We start from the raw sequence: 23,329 nt of genomic DNA on the forward strand, positions 1-23,329 counted from the left end.
CAATAGCAGACTTAAATTTATCAGCTTACCACTCAGAAGGATCTCCCAAAAGACACTGTCTTTACCTCAAATATTAATCTAGAGGGGAGTGAAGCAAAGAGTAAGGAAAAATCAGAAAACACTAAAAGAGACAGACTGGTGCATCACGCCAAAGAAATTCTGGAGAAGGGTTTTTCAGCAAGAGAGGGATGTGCAGTGTCAAATGCACTGGGAGAACCAAGGCTTGGAAGCAAGACCAAAGCGTCTGCTTCGCAATAGTAACAGCAATATTAGAATGGAATGAGATCAAAGGGAAACTGGAGACAAGGAAGACAGCCTAGAATGGGCTGAGGACTAGAAGATGAAAGGGCAAGAGAGAGCAAAAAGACAATTATACACAGCCACATGGCTTCTACTGTCTTTCTGATTTGGGAAATACGGGAAATATTAGTCTAGAGAACCCAGAGGAACTTTCTTGCACTAATTGGAATAGTTGGCATATGATGTATTTATAAATTTTTCAAAGGCAATTCAAGGGGGAGGCCAAGACTATAAAACTGCATGAGCTAGTGAGATTTTATCTTCTGTAATGATGGGTGTATCCTGGGGAAATGGCATTCTGCTCACAGGGGATGTATTCTGTTGTCTGCAGTTCTGCAGGGAAGATAATTCTCTCAATGGCTCCGTCGTCCTCCGATTTATCCAGCCAGCGGCCACAGGGGAACTTGAGGCACTGTCCCAGTGATGGGGCATCAATCTCCACCCATTCCAGAAACCAGCCAGTTGAATTACCTGTGGTTGGAAAGATAACAGCAAATAACCCACACAGCCTTTGAAAACAACAGCAAATGAATCACTGCATTCCAGACCTCTGAGAAATAAATCTACCTCTCTTTTGCCAATGGAAAAACAGAATAGATTCCATAAACACCATGGCAGGCAGTTGTCCAGGTTTGAGTAAGGAGCTTTACATTTTTATATGCATCAGGTTAAAGATGTGGTCACGGAAGAGCTAATCACTCCATTTCATGGATTAATTTTTCTTTGTAATCAAGCAGAGGAGTTATCAACACACTCCTTGTGCCTGTCCTGGTTTCAGCAGGGATGGAGTTAATTTTATTTCTAGCAGCTGGTGCAGTGCTGTGTTTGGGAGCTAGGACAGAGCACCGTTGATAACACGCTGATGGTTTTAGTTGTTTCCAGGCAGTCAGTGACTTCTCAGCTTCTGCTAATGAGAAGGCAGTTGGTACCCAGGAAGCTGGGAAGGGACACAGCCCGGACAGCTGACCCAGACTGGCCAAGGAGATATTCCATACCATACAATGTCATGTTCCATTTATAACTGGGGGGCAGCTGGGCAGCAGCTGGGGAGCAGCTGGGGGTCTTGCACAGCACCAACACCTGCCTGCTGATGGGAAGTGGTGAATGAATTCCTTGTTTTGCTTTGCTTCTGTGTTTGGACTGAGAGTCTGAGTACTTTGGGGGGGGGGGGTCTTGTGCAGCATCTAGGGCGAGTCTCATGCACTATTGACTGGGTGGAGAGAAATTATGTTGTTCATCACTTTATTTGTGTATATGATTAAGATATATTATCTTACTTTTTTGGGTGTCCAGTTAAATTCTCTCACTTTCACTCTTCCTATTCTCTCCCCCATTGCATGGGGGGTGAGTGAGCAAGGTGCTTTGTGGGGGTTAATTGCTGGCCAGGGCTAAATCACAATGGTGTCACAAGAACAGCTACAGGCTGGGTAGAGAATGGATTGAGAGCAACCCTGAGGAGAAGGACTTGGAGCTGTTGGTTGATGAAAAGCCCAACATGAGCCAGCAATGCATGCCTGCAGCCCAGAAAGCCAATCATGTCCTGGGCTGCATCAAATACACCATGGCCAGCAAGTGGAGGTAGGGGATACTGCCCCTCTGCTCTGCTCTGGTGAGACCCTACCTGCAGTGCTGCGTCCAGCTCTGGGGTACTCAACGTAAGAAAGACATGGAGCTGTTAGAATAGGTCCAGGTGAGGCCATGAAATTGCTCAGAGGGCTGAATAACCTCTCCTATAGAGACTAGGCTGAGACAGTTGGGCCTGTTGAGCTGGGAGAAGAGAAGGCTCTGGAGTGACCCTATAGTAGCCTTCCAGTACCTAAAGGGGTTATGGGGAAGCTGGAGAAGGACTGTTGATCAGGAAGTGTAGTGATAGGACAAGGGGGAATGGGTTTAAACTAAAAGAGGGGAGCATTAGGTGAGAAATTCTTCCCTGTGAGCATGGTGAGGCCTTGGAACAGGCTCCCCAGAGAAACTGGGGCTGCCCCTGGATCCCTTCAGTGTTCAAGGCCAGGTTGAACAAAAAAAAATCCCCATCCTTCCAAGTTTTGCAACAGATGAGAAATCACTCTAAAGATGGAGCTGCAAAACTAAAGAGCCTCTTACAAAAATAGAGGTTACAAATGTACCTGCAAGTTGCTGCCATTGTGCTCGTATTGTCACAGCCACAGGAATGGCATTAGAGGAAAGAAAGTAGCTGCAACAGCCTAAGTGACAGCATGGATCTGTCAGTAAGAGGTGAATTACATTTGGGGTCTTTGAGGCAGGTTATTTTATACAGCAACACGCCTAATGCACCAGAAATGCTGCATTGCAAAGCAGATCATCTTACCTTTATTGTCATGGCCTATCTTGATTTTTTTCAGGTCTCCAATGTCCACAGACTCCACTGTAAACTCATCTACCTTCCCACGCTCAAATTTGTTCTTGTTAATCTTTGAGGCCTTTAGGCTGACTATCCCTGTTGTGGTGATGCAAAAGGACATTGTTCAGTATGTGAAACAAATCCTCTGGGAATGTCAACAGTGCATCAGGGAAAGCGGCTAAAAAGTAAGAAATGCCTTTTCATCTCAAGATCTGAGCTTTGTCCTTCCCTCCCTCCCTCTGAACCCAAATCAACACCCAAAATATACACAATTCCTTCCTTGAGTGATCCTCTGGCAGTGCCACAGGGACGATGCTGTTGTGCTGCGCTCACAGCTCAGGAAACTGGTCCTGCCCAGCAACTCCCTGTCCCTCTCACGAGCATCCAAGCCACTGCACACACAGCTCGGTGGCTTCCAAGAGTATTTGCTCATCAGCTGATTAAATACTTGTGGGCCACTTGAAGGGGCAGAGGAGAGCTGGGCTTCGGGAGCATGCTGATTCATTGCTGAGGAAAGCAAATCATTCACTTGCATTCACTACTCAGTAATGTAGTCCCAGCCAACTGCGCTGTTTCTATAATTGAAATTAAACCCTGTAGATCAGCAGCTGGTGCAAATCAGCATCGCTAAGTTTGACAGTGATTTACAGCAGCTGGTGGTGTGCTCCCAGCTATCACGACGTGGGCGCAGACAAGGAGAGCGTGAAGTTGTGCTAAAAAGGAGCAAGGAATGGGTATTGAGGAAACAATAGGAAACCCTGACCCATCTTTTCAGGTATCCAGCAGTGAGGTGCTATCCTTTTCCACCCCGTGAAGCCATACCTGTATCGTCTTTACTTCCATAGAGAGTGATGAAGACGTTGGCATCTGTCCCTGCATTCTTCTTGTCACCGGTTTTCACTTTCACAGTGTATGTTGTTGATTTGGCTGTCAGATAAAATATCTTAATTTAAGCTTGTGAAGTCTGAGTGGGAATTAATTCTATTTTTCATTGTATATTGTTTGGTTTGAGGTTTCTTTTGACTGATCACAGTCAGTTCTAATTCCTATCATATGCTGTGGTAGCTCCTGGGATAAGCTTAGCTATCTAGTGGCAGAGTCTTCTGCTGTTCCAGTCATTCAGTACATTTTCTGAATATCTACAGATAAGAAATTAGCTCATGCCTTCCCGTTTGCTTCCTGGGAATCTCTGAGGCTCCTCAAAGCTGCCTCTTCCTATACTATTTCATAAAAAAACCCAACCCACATCCCCTTTGCTTTATTGTGTTAGCACCAAATAATTTAAGTGCATATAACACATACCAGAAGGTATCTGCACTTCGACATATACAGTTCATATTTATGAACACACCCCTCACAATAGCATCATTAGGGACATTTTTATCTCATCATTGCTAGCAAGCGCAGCAAACTCATTAAAAAATTTGGAAAACCTAATATAGCCTTCACTGTGATGGAAAAATTGCACTTCAGATTTCCAAAAAATGGCACCTTTATTCCACAGTTAGACACGTTTCTAAGATTTAGGTCCTCCTGAACCAAAGCACTAAAAATCCGTTGGTTATACAGTTTTTGGAATTTATTTATGTCTTCAAAAGCATCTGAAGGGGGACTTAGAGGAGACCTAAAGATCTTTCACTGGCAGTGAAGCCAGCAGAAAGTGCTAGGCGCTCAACCCCTTCCATTACCAGAGCCACGAGCGTGTCATTGCTCTGCAGCCACCACGTAAAATTACATACAAGAGAGACAAAGTTATTTCAGAGGACAATGGACACAGGTATCAAAATGGAAGGTGAGACCGATTTAGGTCCCTTCCCTTTCCTTAGCCACATTTGCTCTCTGTTCAACTTCATGTTGAACATGCAACCATTCCAATCCATAACTGGGATATGTGCCTTAGAAATTAACAACTAATGTGTACTTCAGCTGAGAGGTGACGACTGAGCATGTTACCCATCTTCCTATCCTCATCACTCTGGGTCCAGTCTTGCAAGATGATTAAATCCCCTAAAAATGAGGAGTGTCCACTGCTCACTGGCTGACATGGATTTGACACCTCATTTGCACTTGAAAACTTGATGGTTGGGGCAAAATTACTCACAGACCAGTGAAGGCTAACCACTAACACCCTTAGAGCTGCTAATAACTTGGTTCCTTTTCAACCCCAATACTGGAAGAAATACAAGGCTAACATAAACCTTTCTGTTCCAGGCCCAGCGTTGCAAGAGACTGGCCATCATTTTCCGAATCTTTCTTTACAAATGCTTCATCCACTGGGACCAGCTCCCTGACAATCTGACCGTCATCTTCCTCAACTGCTAACCACCGCTGGCATGGAAAATAATACCTACAAGAATGACAGCAGCACCCAGCACTTACACAGGACTTCACAGGCTTGAATAACATAAATAAGCACAGATCAGAAGCTACTTAAGGAAAAGAACAAAGCTGAACAACACATGTTTTCATCTTTGAGTTTTAGTACTATTTGTGGGACCTAAATCCATGAACAAGTTAGTGAGCACTTACTGAAAAGTGACATTTCTGAGATGTCAGCCTTTTAGTTTACACTCCCAGAATTTGAATAACTCAAGGGAACCCTCTGGTCTCCCAGGCGTTTTATGCTTCTGAAGAATGGACCCATCTTGAGGTCCTTATGAGTATCCCCACCCACCAAACCACTGTGGAACCTTTAAACACTGTGACATGTTCCATCTCAAAGGCAAGCCTGTATTTCAGATTTCTAACATCCTAGGCTTTGCTCGCCCAGCTGTCTGGGAAAATCATGGGAATTTGCTTACATCAGGACTTGGTTTTGGCCCAGACCTTTGTATTAGGCAGAAAAGACTCCTGGGAAGCACTCTCCTGCCCGAAACAAATAAAACCTGAGGTTTCCTTCCAAACACTGGTGGTGTCCTAACTGCAGAGATGCTGAGACAGCAAAGCCCCACACATAGGTACCACAGAATGGCCCCACGCTCAGTGTAACAGCACAATCATCAGGAGGCTCCCAAAGGATGCCTGCTCCTTGGGAGTTGGTGAGGTGCTACGACGATGCCCTTTGTCTTCTCCTCTGCCTTCCCACGGTTCTGCAGTCTCCTGAGAACGTGCCCCCTTTTCCAACTGTATGAAAAGGGTGTGGCAGGCTGCTCACGTGGTGCTTTCCTTGAGGTCAACAATCTCTACCCTCTCCAGGAACCAGCTTGGGCTAGCACCAGAGTTATCGTGGCGGATCCGCAGCTTCTTCAGCTCACCCAGGTCAATAGCTTTGATGGTGAACACGTCCACCTGCATGGGAGGCAAGAGGTAAATGACTCTTTTTCCCAAAAAAGGGGAAAGAAAGGCAGTAAATGGCCAAGAGTAATCTTTTATTCCCATCAAAACTAAAGATATTTGTAAGTCCCCCTTGTATTCTTTGGGTAGAGGTACTAAAGTAACTACAGAACTGCGAGGTCTCCCATTAATGCTCATGGTTGGCTCCTGCAAGGCAGTAATAGCCATGGAGCTACACAACCCTTCACTCCTTCCTTTACCTCATCCCTGCTTCAACTTCCTCTAGGTTTAACTTGTCTCCCCTGAATCTCATTCCTTTCAGGCTTACTATTGTCCCCCTCACTGTGTCTGCAACTGGACACAAACATATTGACTCCATGGAAACCCTCCCGTGCACCTCCATGTGCTTTATTTCAAACCACAGAATTTATTCCTTTTGTCGTTTATTACAACCAAGAGGATCATTTATTAGCTGCATTAGTGTGACAAGATGGTCCTTGTTATCATAATACTTTAAACATCTTAATGTGATTAACTTGTTGGTAGACTTTGGGTTTCTACTCTCGAGAGCAGAGCACGTTACATTTGCAGCTTGGAGCTCTTCCCACCGAATGAAGAACCATGTGCAGGTTGCAGTTTCAACAGTGCCAAGCTCATAAATCACAGCTAACAGCTTATTTAACAACCTTAGGCTCTTTTTTTTTTCTTTTTTGTGATTGCAAGTTTTCCACAGCTGCTTATTGTTTCCATAATTTTTTGTTATTCAAAATTATTCCTTGAACAATTCCTGGCTATAATAGTAGCTTGTTAATTGTTCATAAACATTTTTATGGCAAATATTCAGTCTACAAGGGATGTTGTTTAATTGGATTGGATTATAATGTTATTATAGCACACTGTGTGATATTACTTTTATTCCCTGACTGGTTGAGTAGAACATTTCAGATCGCATTTGCAATCTAAATACTGACATTCTTGAGCTGCCTCACAAATACTCTCTAATATATTAATTTAAGGTTTGTGGGTTTCAAGAATTCCTGGCAGGAAACATCATTAACAGGATGCTCACAGGGAGCAGATGCAAAAGGTGGCTCCGATGTAGAATTGGTGTTCAGCTTACTATTCAAATGAATTTCCCCTAGAAAATGCTTTGAGGCATTTTGCTCTAAATAATGTACTTAAGAAATAAAACACATCTGAGCTGTAAGCTGAAAGAAGCAGCCATGCCTTGCAGAGAGGAGACTGTAATGAATGGTCAGCATGGTAACTGAGAGCACTCTGCCAGCCTTCGGTGTGCTCGAGTGAATTGAGCTCGTACATTACCTGGCCCTTTTCAAACTTGTTGAGGTTATTGGACCTTTTCAGCTGGCGCTCACCCGTGTCTCCTCTTCCTATGCCATAGATGCTCAGGAAGACATTAGCATCTGTCCCAGCCCCCCACACACTCCCAGTGAGAACACGGACTTCGTATGTATTCTCTGCAAGTAAAATTGCAAAGACAGATCAGGAGGAGCCCAGAAATAGCAATATTTCAGCAGATCCGTGGCTCACCATGAAAGCATGTAGCCCAAAAATGCCAGCTGGCACCATCAGCTTTAAGAAAGACTTTTGTCTATAGTTTGTTTGCATCTGTCTCAAAACATGAGCAGCTTCATTTTCCTCCAGCCCTTGTCACTAACAATATAAATAGTTACAGCTTTTTAAAACTCCGAGCCACAGCTGTAACTTGTGGGACTAGTAACCTAAGTGACCCAGACAAGCCTTGGAGAATCTCATAGAAGCCCTTCAGGATACACCCATTTCAGGCAGTCTCCTCAAACCTCTGTTTTACTTTAACCACTGTTCTCTTCCTCCCCAAAGCTGATCAACCAAACCACAAACCCACACTGCAGGTCTGGGGCAATGGGATGACTGGTGGGCCATAAGCAGTCCTGCAAAGCACCCCCAGTATGTTTATTGCTCTTCATAGAACTGTTGTATCCACACACACATGCACATTGCCTCTGATATTTACCCTCCAGGTCAGATTCTCCTTCAGGCACCAGCTCTACCACAAGCTCCTTATCTCCTTCATCTTTAGCCAACCAGCGGTGTGCCACAAATGTATAGACATCCATTCCTTCTTCCACATTGGTCTCCTCTTCTTCCTCCTCCTCAGACTTCTTCTTTTTCTTCTTCTTCTTTTTATCAGACTCCTTTGTCTTCGTGGCAAGCCGCTTCAGGGTGACGCTTTCCAGGAACCAGCCATCCCCAATGCCTTTCCCATCATGGCCTATCCGAATCTTATATATCTTGCCAACATCTGCAGCCTCTCTCTGCCACCAAGGGAAAGTCAGGACCCAGAAGGATATAAGACATCTTAACTTCACAAAGCGCATTCTTAAACATGAGAACCATCTCCTCTAACACCCAAAGCATCTAAGCAAGGATAAGATCAATTTTTTTATGCACATCAACCTTTACTTTTTTCTTCCTTCTTCATTCCTTTGTCCTTCTCACCACCAACTCTCGTTGAAACAGACTGAACTGGAAACATTCAGAACAACCAAGGGCAAAGACTGAAGCTGAATTTGTATTTACTGGGCTCCCTACTTCATTATTGCTCTCCTCGTTGGTATTGTCTCTATGATGGTATTATGGGGCAAAAATGTAATACTAGTTTATTAGATTCTCAGTGCCCGGGTTCTTTTTTTAAAAGCATAATAGGATACATTTCCCCCAGGGCTCAGTCCTGGGTCCAATTTTGTTCAACATCTTTATCAATGACCTCAATGAAGGCATTGAATGCTCCCTCAGTAAGTTTGCAGATGACACTAAACTGGGAGGAAGTGTTGATCTGCCTGAGGGTGGGGAGGCTCTTCAGAGGGATCTGAACAGGCCAGACTGATGGGCTGAGACCAACGGGATGAAGTTTAACAATGCCAAGTGCAGAGTGCTGCACATGAGACACAACAACCCCGAGCAGTGCTACAGGCTGGGGGAGACTGGCTGGAGAGCTGTCAGGAAGAGAAGGACCTGGGGGTGTTGGGTGACTCCACACTGAACATGAGCCAGCAGTGTGCCCAGGTGGCCAGGAAGGCCAATGGCATCCTGGCTTGTGTCAGACACAGTGTGGCCAGTAGGTCTGGGGAGGGGATTGTGCCCCATGTGTGGGCATTGGTGAGGCTGCACCTCGAGTGCTGGGTCCAGTTCTGGGCTCCTCAGCATCAGAAGGACATTGAGGTCCTGGACCAAGTCCAGAGAAGAGCAACCAGGCTGGGGAAGGGCCTGGAGGGCAAATCCTCTGAGGAGCAGCTGAGGGAGCTGGGGATGTTCAGCCTGGAGAAGAGGAGGCTGAGGGGAGACCTTATCACCACCTACACTGACCTGACAGGAGGGTGCAGAGAGGTGGGCGATGGTCTCTTCAGCCAGGGGACAGGAGAAGGGACAAGAGGAAATGGCCTCAAGCTGTGCCAGGGCAGATTTAGGTTAGTTATTAGAAAAAAAATTTACTGAAAGAGTTGTCAGGGCCTGGACCAGGCTGCACAGGGAGGGGGCTGAGTCACCTTCTCTGGATGCATTAATAAAAGGGTAGATGAGGTACTTAAAGATATGGTTTAGCATAGGACAGGAATGGTTGGACTCAGTGATCTTAAAGGTCTTTTCCAACTTTGTGATCCTGTGATTCTGTGATTTAATACTTAGCATGAAACATGGACCAAGCAAGAAGCAATATGGGAATAGTGAAAAGTCAGTAAACCTGGACTCAGATAACCTGAACTCTGGTGTGGTCCCCTGGGCTTGGACTGCCCTTCTCCTTACTTCCCATCTGCAAAATTAGACAATTATCTTCTCACTTTGCCAGTGTGCAGAGAGGACACAATCATTAGTAGCATCAGTGGCAGTGGGCTGTACCAGTACAAAGACTTCCATCTCTCCAGTCGACACAGCAGGTACAAAACTTTGTTGGTTTAGATTGTTTATCTGGATTGCTACCTAATGAAGTTGGATAGAATCTTTTACTCCACTCAGTCTTTCAACAACCAACGACTTGTTTTTGATGATTGCTTATGCTGTTAGGCAGTGTTTATGTTATAAAACTTGCAAACATTTGCTTCAGGCTGAAATCTGGCAACTTGACATATAAGGTTTCAGCCTAGAAGCACTTTTTTTCTATAGTAGATTAAAACAAAATCAGTTGCACATCAGACGCTTATCAGAAAACTAAAATTGATCCAGCTGTCCTGGCATAAAGAATGTGTCTTTCTTTACACTGCTTTACCCTTAGATTTTCTATAACCATCCTGAGTGCTCTGTCTATAACTGAGGGCATTTCCTATTAGCATGTAGCTCACAGAGACTTACTCCTGCCCATCTCTCTCTGAAAATACTAATTTCATGAAAGAATTAGAGGATCTGTCTATTAATGTTTCAGAGCTTCTGCCTTGCGTGCTTAAAAATAAATAATCACAGAAAACAGGCAGAACTTTAAAGTCCAGAGATAAACATCTGAGAGAGGATATAAGCATGGCTATGTAAACAGGACACTGTACACATGGCTTTATTATAAATCTGATATTGGCTAATAGCTGTTAGTCATAATTTTTGGAAAGTTTGTTTCCTTTAAAGTAAGAGAAATCTACCCTTAAATTATAGGCAGTCCTAAAAAAGCGAGCATTTATTGGGTGCTAGCCATCTTAAATCCGAAAGGACTCATTAAAAACAGATAAACATCACTAAATCCATTCTATAAAGCAAGAAACTGAGGCAGGAGGAGGTGAACTGATCTCAAAAATACACAGAAAAAACTGTGGCAGAGCTCTGGATAAAGGCACTGGGTCAGTGACAATGGGAAGTATACCCCAGTCTTGAGATTTAGGGTAGATTCCACAACTAGCTCCAAGTAGGTGCTTAACTGTGTGATGAGGTGGATCTCATCTCTGAGAGATACAGGCATCACAGTGATGAGCCTCACGTTGTGATCATATGGGACAGATGTGTCTTAAATTCTGCTTCCATCTGGACTCTGTGCTTTACTCTCCAGATGCTGGTGACTCTTGAGGTTCCTTCAGTACAGAAGGATGTGGCTCTGAGATGGCCTAACAGTACATCCTGTTCCCACTCTGACCCCACATCAGGGCAACAACTAAGACCATTTCTCTCCCCTAGACCTTGTCTTCTTTAGACAGAAAACCCAAGCAAGCAAGCCAGGGGAGGACTGGGGCCAACACCACCAGGCCCAGCTCAGGAGAGGATGCCCAATGATATTGTGGTGCAGACCTGTTGCTCAGCTTTGTCTATCCAGTACTTCTTGCTGGATTAGCTATGTTTGAGTTCTGGCTGAGGCTCTTCACCCCTGCAAATACTCTGCTTACTGTTGGGTTGCCAGAAAGAGGCGTGGACTCTACAGGATCAGATCTGACCAGACCGGTAGCTTGAGGAGTGTGCTGTGCACCTTGAGTGCTACAGGCAGTAAAATCCTTGGGGCACTCACTTGTTCACAGGACTTACAGCAGCAAACTTCTGCAGAGTTGGGCTGAAAACTTGGAATCATCAGATCCTTAAGGTTGGAAAAGACCTCTAAGATCATCAAGTCCAACTGTCTGTCCAATGCCACCATGTCACCTAAACTATCTCCTGGAGTACCACGTCTACACATTTTTTAACACCTCCAGGGATAGTGACTCCACCACCGCCCTTGTCAGCCTGTTTTAATGTCTGACCACTCTTTCAGCAAAGAACTTTTTCCTTATCTCCAATCTAAACCTCCCCATATGTAACTGGAGACCATTTTCTCTTGTACTATGGCTAGTTATCTAGTTATCTGGGAGAAGAGACCAACCCCCACTTCACTACAACCCCCTTTCAGGTAGCTGTGGAAAATGATCAGATCTCCCTTCAGCCAACTCTTCTCCAAAGTAAACATCCCCAGGTCCCTCAGCTGCTCCCAGTCAGGCTTGTGCTCCAGACCTTTTCCTACTCTGTGGCCCTTCTCTGGACACTCTCCAGGACCTCAATGTCCTTCTTGTAGTAAGGGGCCAAAACTTGAACCCAGCACTCGAGGGGGAGCTTCACTAGTGCCCAGCACAGGGGACTAGCCCTGCCCTGGTCCTTTTAGTCCCACCATTGCTGACACAAGCCAGGATGCTGTTGGCCTTCTTGGCCACCTGGGAACACTGCTGGATCATAGTCAGCTGGATGTCAGCCAACACCCCCAGGTCCTTTTCCACCAGGCACCTTTCCAGCCACTCTGCCCCAGGCCTGTAGCACTGCTGGTGGTTGTTGTGACCCAAGTGCAGGACCTGGCACTTGGCATTGCTGAACCTCATAAAACTGATCTCAGCCAACCAGTCCAGCCTGACCAGGTTCCTCTGCAGATCCCAGGTCAGGGCCCAGGTGACAGGATGAAAGCTGCAGCAGCAGCAAGGACTGTGAGGGAGGCAGGGGAGATGTTCGGGTTTACAGCAGTTACACCAGTCGTTGCCCTAAATCTGCCCTGCTCTTTAGCCAGGGCAGCAGTACTCATGGGCAGTCAAGTACTGGGACTGGCTGCCCAGGGAAGTGGTGGAGTCACCATCCCTGGAGGTATTTAAGAGGCATACAGATGTCATGCTTGACGACGTGGTCTAGAGGTGGACTAGACAGGGTTAGGCTGCGGTTGGACTCTGTGATCTTAGAGGTCTCTTCCAACTGAAGTTATTCTATGATTCCTACCCCCAGAGCAGATGGACACTCTCACACAATTTGGTGTCATCTGCAAACTTACTGAGAGTGCACTCTATTCCCTCATCCAGCTCATTGATAAAGATATCAAACAAGACTGGCCCCAAGACTGAGCCCTCCCTGGTGGACATCACTTGTGACCCGTTGTCAACTGGATTTAACTGTTCACCACAACACTCTGGGCTCAGCCTTCCAGACAGTTTTTTACCCAGTGAGTGCACTGGTGCAAGCCATGAGCTAGAAGCTTCTCTAGAGGAATGCTGTGGGAGTCAGTATTGAAGGCTTTGCTGAACTTCTGCCAGTGAGCAAAGGTGTGTGTGGCTAAAGGCAAAGCCTGCATTCCTTGAGTTTTATACAGGCTTTCTCCTTCCCCAGCTAGATAAAGAAGACAGATAATAGCATGTGCTCAAGTCTTTCGAGGTCTAATGTGAGTACCTCCTTTTGAAAGCAAAAGGAAACAGAAGATGTTATTAGACCATATTCTTCCATCACCCTATTGTTACTAGTCCCTCAGAAAGTGAAAGTCACTCCACAGGATTTCCTTCAATAAATACAAAACCCCCAAAAATACGGACAGAGGACAGCAGACACCAACAGACCTGGCAATTTTGGTTTTGTATGATTGGGCCAATTACTCTGTCCATGTCTCAGTTTTGGCTGGTCACTTTTCTCCCCTGATAGAATCGGCAACGGCTGCTTTCATCCTACCTTGAAGATGTCTGTGGCTCCCCGTTCGAAGTTGTTCGATCTGTTCTCTAAGATGATCAGTTCAGTTTTTCCCGCCTCACCGTAAATCTGCATGAAGACTTTGGCATTGGTGCCTGCAGCCCGCATATCCCCAGTAACTACAGACACCTCGTAGTTTATCACTGGTCCAAAAATAAAGCAATTAAATCAGCAGAGAAGCTCAGATAATAACACCCCCGAGGGCTCAGGTTAAAAAATTGAATTACCTTGTCTTAAGAAAGGACTGCATAGCCAACCATTTGCTCTCACCCAAACCAAATGTGAGGTAACACAACTCCTCACTGAGGAATAATGTGGCATTTTTCCCTTTTACAAGTCTTAAACCAGTGTGAGTGGGGTGCAAAACAGAGCCTTAAAAGGGAATTTCATTTCCATATTAACAGGAGAGCAGTTAAATGAGCTCCTTGATACAATACAAGAGAGAGTTGCACAGAGCAGAGGAAAAACAAATCTTATGTCAGGATCCCAAGGTAAATTTTAACCGTAGGCTTGAAAGAAAACAGATCTACTGATAGAAGTCAAATAGACAGTAGGGATTTGGTCCTTAATTATCAAACATCCTCTCTCTTCAAGACAATGAGGTAACACAGGTGGGATGATACTCATGCCTGTGCAGGACTGGGGCATTTGGGGCAGGTATTAGTGAAAAAAAGCAGAACCCACTGATATTGTAATGAGGCAGAACAGTGCCTTGTGCCGTGTTACGCTGCCCAGAACATAAATTTTTCATGTGATCTCAGGAAATGTAGATGGAAAACCCTTTATTGTTTTTCCAACTGTTCTAGAAAACAAAACAAAAGCAGAATAATTTACTTTCCTACACTCTTTAGGATGGGACTTTTTGGTTTTGGCATCTAACCTGGCCCTTGACAACGTTAGTAAAACAAATTCAGCACTCGATATGAAAAAGCACACATTTCTCATTGTGTTTCATCTCACATTTCTCAATAGGCACAATCTCGCTTGGGTAGACCTCCACCTCCACCCTGCCATCAGCCTCATCTTTGTCGAGCCATCGGTTGCAGGGGAACATGTACTGCCTTCCCTGGACTGGAACTGTGATCTGGACACTGGCCAGGAACCAGCCAGACCGGAGACCCACGTTATCATGTCCAATCAGGATTCGGTTGATCTTTAAAAATAACACACACAAAAAAATGAAGAGGGCAGGAAAAAAAAACCCCAACCACAACAGGATTAACTTAATAAGTAAAAATCTCTTTTCCCTCTCACCCTGTTCTCCCACCATGTTCATGTAAATAATTTATATATTTATTTAAGCACAAATTTAAAACTCTCTTCAGGTGCCAACATGCAGGCTACATGCAATAGTCTATACAGAATATATCCACTGCAAAGGTGAGAGATTCTTACATCACATTGAAACCTGAGCCTTATATTGATTCTGCATTCAGACACTTGCACAAAGTACGGAGCCACCTGCGATTTATTCTTACCTTCCCAATATCCATGGTATCTAGAGTAAACTCATCCACTCGACCACGCTCAAAATAATTGCCTAGATCATTATCAGAGACCAAGAGAGGCTCTTTGCTGGAGTCTGCTTTTTCACCGTAGAGTTTGATGAAAACTTTGGAGTCTGAGCTGGCACCGGGGATATCTCCTGTCTTCACGCTGATGTGATAACTGACATCTAAAAGCCAGATCAATGTACAAAACACAGACACGTGAGTGGCATTTCCAGGGCCCAGCCAAGCAATCGGCTTCAAACAGATGTAGGGGAGAGGGCTCCAGCCAGAAGACACAGGAAGGGCTTTGCTCTTCCAATGCTGCATCCAGCAGCACATCCACACTGGATAAGCTGTCTCACCTTGGAGCTATTCACCAAAACATAAACAGCTACACTAACAAGAAGAAATTATTCTGTACTCCTCCCTCTCACTGCTAGATGACTGCCAAGCAACAAAAATGAGCTAAGGCAAGTGATGTGATTTAACTTTTTTTTTTATACTTACAATTTAATTCAATAGCTTTGACATTAAAAAAAAAAACCCAACAAAAAAAACCCCAACAACAGCAACAGAAAAAAATTTCCACAAAAGAAAAAACATCTCAGTCTGAACTCTGCAAGCTGTTTTCCAACGAATATTGTATTGGAGCTCTGGTTCACCAGAAAAAGACAGTGTAATCTTTTTTTGGTGATTTTCTTCTGGGAACAACACAATGTTATTTGATGGGATTTGCTCTACTGAAGCAGTGGCAATTCAAGATCCTTCAGAGAAATCTATACAAGAAAGTAATTCTTACACAAATCACGACATTAAAAAAAATCAGAGTTTTTCTCCACATGTATAACGTTGCAATTATTCTCTTTTACACAAACTAATTCATTCAGAAACCAGTATTTAAGGGTCGGGGGCATTTCCTCCCCAGGTGACCTACTGCAGTTTCTTGCATAAGAATGGCAAGAAAAGCCCAGCAGATTCACTGAGCACTGACATGGATTGTTAAGGAGATCAAAGTAAGGAAATATGTGCATGCAGAGCTCAAACCCACATCCTTCTTTTTTCCCAAGCTAAACTCACTTTTTAGCATTGGTGACTCCCCAGCAGGCACTAATTCTCGGACAATCTGACCATCATCCTCATTTTTGTCAAGCCATCTGGTTTACAAACAGAAGTAAGTTATCTTTGAATAATTAGGACCCATTAGACTTTGAAAATCTAGGCTGGCTCTACACACAGTAACAGTCCACACCACAGCCAAAAAAAGTTACGGGGCTCTGCATGTCTGTTAAGTTTGCAGGAGCTTGGCCAGACCCTGCATCAGTCACACTTTTAACTTCCATTTTTCCACAAAGAGAGATGATGAGAGCCCTGCTCACAGTAGATAAGCATCTGTTGTGGTGTCTGTTGGTCTGGCAAACACAGACTCCACAGCCACAATTTATCCCTGTAAATGGGCAGCCTCAAGTCCCTTGAACGCACTGACCTGTAGTGACCACAAAATACTTGCAGCCTTTATTACTAGCCACCTTGGTTACAATCTTTACAGCATCTAAGTTACTAAAATCCACATTTTTTCCCCCAATGTTTGCTTACTCTGCTTTATTAGCACCTTTCCCCTCCTTATGGATAAGTAGGTAACCTTCTTCCTCCATCAGGAAAGGGATGAATTCGTTGTTGGGTATGTGGCTGGAGGCCACTAGCACACCATTGAAAGGAAGGATTTCCTTTCGTTTCTCAACATAAATCTAGTGATCTAACTAAACTAATTAAGAAGAGTTGGGCACAAATCACAGCATAGCACAATCTCAAGGGGAAAAAAAAATCTGAAAGGAAAATGCAGGGGAACCAATCGCTAATCTGGTGACCTTCACAGCCGCTCCTTGAGCCTCAGGGATGAGGGAATTGCAGCCCAACCCCACCACACACAGCATGGGCCCTGGCAGAGGTTCTTCTCTCTCCCTGTCAAAGCCAGACTGCTGCAGTGCTCAGGATATTCCTCTAAGCATCTGCTTAGGGCAGGTTTCCCACAGCAGTACCCTGCAGCAGTTCCAGTTCCCCAACATTGCAATTTCCCAGGATGCCTGTTGTTCCCAGGTACGTAGCTACACACAGCAGCATCTTTTGCTGTTAAAAATACTGCCTAAAACCAGTGGGGGTGATCCAAGGACAAGCGAGCAAGCTCTGGTAGGTCACGCAGGGTATTTAAATTGCTGTAACAGTTCCCAGAACTAGAAAGAGAAAAACAAATCCCCAGAAACTGCCGCTTTTTAAAGGCGGCCACACAGCTCTGTGAGTGACACCAGATCACAGAAGACCTGCTCTTGCACAAACACATGCAGCACAGATGTACTGCAGGCTTCCTGCCAAGTCGCTGTGCCACATGCGGGCTCCTTGGCTGACCCTCACACCAAAAAGAAGGGGCTGCTCACTTGGGGGTTGGACCCAGTGATCTCTCGAGGTCCCTTCCAACCCCTATGATCCTGTGATTCCCATTTAGGTTTCCACCTTTGATTTTGCTGATGAGCTGGCACACATGGAAACCAGCAAGTGACGCTCAGAAGGGGGATTTGGGGCCATCGAAATGCCCACTGAGAGCTGGATCAAACCTATGGTATCTGGCTGGTAATAAGCCAGCACAGTTTACAGTCATGACCAGTTGTACTTGCCACGGTGACCAAGAAGAAACCAGAGATTTTAGAAGATCAGTGATAATAGGTCTCCATTTCATCCATCTGAAGTAACATTAACTTTTTAGTGTCCTCCTCTCCCTCCCCACCCAGAGAAAAATGACTAACACAAAGAAACCATGCAGAAAATCAGCACTGGGAAAGAAATACAAACATGAGCTAGAGCCAGCCGGTCCCAGAAGCACTAATAGCAAAGTGCCCATGCAAAAGAGGTACATATAGCCCCACCACGCAGACACACATCTCCACCCCAGATCCCCTCTAAGCTTTGGCAGGTTGTCGGGTACGCAGTCTACCCCGTATTCTTCCCTTTCACTCTGTAAAGCAGGTGGCTATGTGTAGGTGGCTTGAAAAGGGCTAAAAACTGGGGTCGGGGGAGCAGCATGAAAGGGATGAACATGTGATGATCACACAAACACCATATGAGGGCATGAGATGCAGTGTTGTGCCCCAGTGGGGGCTGAGAGGTGTAGTGGGGACAGAGGAGCAGAAAAACCTGTGGGGAAGACCATGAAATGGATGTCAAGAATTGAGCAAGGGCAGAGCACAAGAAAGGCAGAAGAGGAACACGCTATGACATCATGTCTAAAGAAAGGAAGCCTTTATTGATGCTATGGAGTTGACGGGTTGGGGTTTTTTTTACCTGTTAAAACTGGTCCTTAAATACCTTTGTACCATGTAGCTCTTGATGCTGCCTCAGGAGTCACGTCCTTAGACAGGTATCCAATGGCTAGGGGATCCCATCATCCCAAAAGTCAAGATGCTTCTGTGTACCTGGATGTTAACTGGGAGGACCCACAAAGTCCAAGACTGAACTCCACCACCCCAGGACCACTGAATTTGGCACAGTCTTCAGGAAGGCAGAAGCTCACCAGGCAGACACACTTCTGCTCTTGTGTTGTTGCTGATTTTTGTGTCCTGCAAGCTGCTGTTTCTGCTGCCAGTGTACATGCTGCTGTTTTTCTGTCACCTTCACCATTGTTGATGCTTTAGGGAAATGTGTGGGGTGAATCTGTGTGAACTGCTTCTACACCAAGGTGTCAGGATGAAAATACATCCCACAAGAAACAGATCTCTGTGTGCAGCAGGGCAAATGCTGCTTCGACAGTGAAGACAGAGGAGGAAAAAATAATCAGAAAAGGAGAACATACCCCTAGATAAAGAAATCCCCTCCTCCAGTGCTGGTAGCTGCTGATGGCAAGAGGAGGAGTATGTCTTGGACTGGAAGAGGAAGTTTTTTCAGCAGATGTGGCTTAAGTTAATCCAATAGCCATGTGAGGCAGGAGCACTGTTTTCTCAAGATGACTTTAATGATATCAATACGTTAATAAGTATTTAGATGGGCAATGCCACTGTGTTCTTTCCCTTCAGCACGTACTTTGCAATACCCTGCTTTCATTTCAGTGTAACTCCAATGGCATATCACTGAGCAGCACACAGCAGCCAGGGGTTTGTCACCTGGCACTGACCACAAACAGACCCATTATGAACACATCAGGCTGCAGGACATAGAGTTTTTCAGGACAGTGCCATAATTTTCCTAGTACAAAAGACCTTTTCTGATCTTTTGCAAGCAACATGCCACTCTGTGTTTTTCAAGGGTGGAGCTGTGTTCTAAAGAGATATTGGTTCAAAGACATTCTTGGTTCTAAAGAGATATTTTATGTCCAGTAATTACAGAGGCACAGTTTGGGTTGGAAGGACCTCAAAGCTCCTGCAGTCCCACCTCCTGACATGGGCAGGGACACCTTTCACTAGTCCAGCTTTCCCAAAGCCCCATCCAACCTGGCCTTGAACCCTGACAGGGATCCAGGGGCAGCTACGGCTTCTCTGGGCACCCTGTACCAGGACCTCCCCACCCTCACAGGGAAGGATTTCTGCCTCATATCTAATCTAATCTTGCCTCTTTTAGTTTAAACTCATTCTCATATCACTACACCCCCTGATAAACAGCCCCTCTCCAGCCTCCCTGTAGCTTCTCTAGGTACTGGAAGGCTGCTCTTCTCCAGGCTGAAAAAACCCAACTCTCACAGTCCATTTTCACAGGAGAAGGCCCACTTCTAAACCTGTTTCAACAGCTCTGTGTCCCTCTTATGTTAGGTACCCCAGAGCTGGACACAGCACTGCAGATGGGGTCTCACAAGAGTAGAGCAGAGGGGCAGAATCCCCTCCCCTGACCTGCCAGCCACACTGGATTTGATGCAGCCCAGCACACAGTTGGCTTTCTGGGCTGCAAGCACACATTGCTGGCTCATGTTGGGCTTTTCATCAACCAATAGCCCCAAGTTCTTCTCCTCAGGGCTGCTCTCAATCCATTCTCCACCCAGCCTGTAGCTGTGCTTGGGATTGCCCAACCCACGTGCAGAACCTGGCACTTGGCCTTATTGAACTTCATGCAGTTCAGACAGCCCCACCTCTCCAGCCAGTCCAGGTCTGGCTGCATGACATCCCTTCCCTCCAGCATGTCAATCACACCATACAGATTGATGTCATCAGTCAAATGTGTTGGTGAAGGGGGCTTTAAACTAAGTTGCCAGTAGACAGAAACCTCAATCCATCTCACTCCTACCAGTTTGATTCTAGTGCCAGTAGTAGATGCCCAGAACTGGGAGAAGGATCACAGGTTAGCAGGAGAGCATCTGCAGTGCAGGGCAAAGCAACTCCAGCCACTCCAGCCAGTCAGCTTCATCAGGGGCCCAACTTAAATGCCTTTATGTAAACACATGTAGAACAGGGAATAAAGAAGAGGTTTGATGTCTTCACTTTGACCAGGAGGACTGATGGCAAAGATACCTGTGCTCCACAATCCCTTACCACCATTCCCAGGGCTCTGTAATCCTTCTCGATGCTCCTCAGACTGCTCCTGGCTGTATGACTGGTGCCCACAAGAAACACAAAGCAATCACAGTTCTGACATGAAAGTCCCTTCAGTGAGAATTTCCAAAGGATCAAAGAGTCAGGAAAGCACTGGAAAAAATACAGTATGATATCCAACAGACAGCCTGTGTGCAATTAGAGTGATTAGCACATCCATCCATTTAAATGATCCAAGGGCTGGAGCACCTCTCCTATGGAGACAGGCTGAGAGAGTTGGGCTTGTTCAGCCTGGAGAAGAGAAGGCTCAGGGGGACCTTACAGTGGCCTTCCAAACCCTGAAAGGTGCCTGTAAGAAAGCTGGGGATGAACTGTTCATAGGATGAGGGTGATGGTTTTAAACTAGAAAAGGGGAGATTTAAATGGGATATTAGGAAACATGCTTCAATAGGATAGTGGTAGATCACTGGCACAGGTTGCCCAGAAACATAGTAGAGGCTCCATCCCTGAAGTCATTCAAGGTCAGGCTTGATGGGGCTCTGAGCAGCCTGATCTAGTGAAGATGTCCCTGCTCACTGCAGGGCATTGGGCTAGATGGGCTTTAAAGGTCCCTTCCAACCCAACACATTCTATCATTCTATGTTCAGAGATACATATGTATTTATGTGTGCCTTCAAATATAGCATATATATATATATAAATAAAAATATGTGTAAAATAGATATTTCAGTCTATTTTTAGGCAACAAAAGGACATTTCTCTGGCTCCTTTGCACGATGATCACTTTTGGCACTTGATTGAATAAACCTTCTTTCACAGGAGCCTCCTGGCGCATCACCCCATTCATGGTCTGTCTGTTGTTTTGAGAGAATGAACGATGCTCCCTTATGCTTATGCTGGAGAAAAATTAGGATGCTGCAGTCCATATGCTTTGAAATAAAAAGTAATGAAGTATCATTGAAGATTTCAGTGGTGCTGTAATGATTTATAGCATATAAAATTCTATCCTATCACGAACTCACGACTTTGCCTGATTGAAAATTCATTTCTGTCTGGGATATAAATATTATGAAAAATAGGGTATTTTAGAGAATGTCAGCTAGTCCATTCCTGGACTTCCACAGAGCCTTGAGGAGAAAATGAAATCTGAAATGCTCACTTCTGAGATTCAAAAAGGTCTGGCTCTGGTTCTGGGGCGAAAGGTGAACCCCTTGATTTTGAATTTTCTAGCAGTATGCATAATCACAATACCTAAACCACTCCAGGCATTGCAAGGTATAAATTTGTTTAGTTGTGCCACTGAATGATTCTAAAAGCACAGGTATTATAATGTTGTGTGGCCATAGGGGAGGAATCATACCGCAGTGCATCCAAGTGATGTGCTAGTAATTCTGCAAATAATGCCTGGAGAAGTAACTTGCATTTCCTTCTTGCAAGCACAGATTGAATGACCATTTTAAAAATCACTGACTCTAGGAAGAGCTACAAGCCATTCCCTTTACAGCCAAGTTTTCTAAGAGTTGAAAGCACAGGCCTGGGAGTCATTATTTCTCGATGCTCTTCCTGAACCTGACACAAACTCACAATTAATCCACTTAGCTTCTCTTTATCTCTGCTGGCTCCCATGTACAACAGACAGTTCTCATAGAGCTTTTGTGGCTGTTAGGCAATAGCTGTTCCAATAGAGCTGGTTTTCTTTCATAAAAAAAAAAGCTTTCAAATTAAAAGACAAAACATAGCCATGTATATGAATATGTAAAGAGCAAGAACACAGATTTCAATGAACTGTATGTCATCAAGATGCATAAGGGCGTCCTACTGACATTAGCTACAGTGGAAGCTGGTTAGCCAGCTCTCTGCTGTAGTATCTGCCCTCCCCATGTTAGTACAGCCCAGTTTTTACAGAGGTAGGAAGTGTGTGAAGCTTTGTGCACAGGTGAGATGTGTTTCTGCTGGAAGGCATTTTTTCCTCCAGCTGCCTCACAGTAGCAGCTAAGAGCAGAAAGTCAGTGGAGTAGCTTGTGGTAAGGACACAGCAGCAGCAGTTGTTTTCTCCAGACCCTACAATTGTGCTGTGTAGAAGAGTGGAAGTTCGTCAGGTCTTGGAGAAGGTGGCAATGAGAACATCAGCATGTCCACTGGCTGGCCACAGACTGGCCAAGCAGAAATGGAAGCTTCCCCATGTCCCCAGGAGGGAATCTCTAACTAATCTCAATTGCATTGGCTCACTGAAAGAAGGGTACTCCTCTTGGCCAAGTCTTCTTCAACATCTTGGCTCTGAAGAAGCAGGTGAAGCAAGCCTCTCCAAGCACCTGCCCAAGCAGGACATAAGCTGTCCTTGGCCTACAGAACTGGAGGGGAACATCCAAACACTGCAGGTCATGGAGACATTTATCCCTCACGTGGAGGATGCAGTGGGTGAGCACCTTCTCCCTCAGATTTCTCCAGACTCCATGACGACACCCGTATACTGCGATGATGCCTCAGTCTCTCAAGAGACACGGGCACCAAAGATAGTGGGAGGGATCAGCTGTCCCTGTGCTTGGAGGTGATCAGTCATGTTACCTTCTCAATCTGAGAGGAAGAGATAATGCTGGCACAAGGACAGCAAACAAAGCTGCACGAAAAACACTGATACCACTTGGAAAAAGAGACATTAAGAAAGGTAAGAAGAGTGGAATTCCATCATCTTGTGACTTAAAGCCTAAATGTACCACATGGATATTTTGGGCATAAGGTCTGGGGTTTTATTTCTTCTTCCTTTTTCAGTCCCTGGCCTGAGAGTGCCCCACTGGACTCTGATGCTTCTGACCACAGATGTAAACCTGAGAGGAGTGGTTCATCACCCCAAACTAAGACACTCAGAATCGTCAAGGAGACAATTCAGAAGGAAATCTTTAAAATGAGCCAGCTGCACAGTGCTGTTAGGCACAGAAGTGTCTCTGAGGAGCCTAAGCAAAACAGCTCTTCACGTG

The 23,329-nt window shown here is 45.2% G+C and overlaps 1 protein-coding gene across 1 annotated transcript in view; it reads right to left on the reverse strand.

Moving 5' to 3' along the window:
- Positions 1-23,329, reverse strand: part of LOXHD1 (lipoxygenase homology PLAT domains 1) — a gene marked incomplete at both ends in the record, with an annotated part of 161,360 nt that overhangs the window by 70,944 nt on the left and 67,087 nt on the right. Inside the window, 11 exons of the mRNA XM_084278544.1 lie at positions 607-771; positions 2,630-2,758; positions 3,485-3,589; positions 4,861-5,009; positions 5,817-5,950; positions 7,259-7,413; positions 7,950-8,250; positions 13,346-13,506; positions 14,324-14,516; positions 14,842-15,038; positions 15,931-16,007. Of these exons, the coding sequence (XP_084134670.1) occupies positions 607-771; positions 2,630-2,758; positions 3,485-3,589; positions 4,861-5,009; positions 5,817-5,950; positions 7,259-7,413; positions 7,950-8,250; positions 13,346-13,506; positions 14,324-14,516; positions 14,842-15,038; positions 15,931-16,007 (1,766 nt within the window). The remainder of the gene's footprint in view (positions 1-606; positions 772-2,629; positions 2,759-3,484; positions 3,590-4,860; positions 5,010-5,816; positions 5,951-7,258; positions 7,414-7,949; positions 8,251-13,345; positions 13,507-14,323; positions 14,517-14,841; positions 15,039-15,930; positions 16,008-23,329) is intronic.

This window comes from Gallinula chloropus (genome assembly GCF_964237585.1).
Source record: "Gallinula chloropus genome assembly, chromosome: Z".
Lineage (NCBI taxonomy): Eukaryota > Metazoa > Chordata > Aves > Gruiformes > Rallidae > Gallinula > Gallinula chloropus.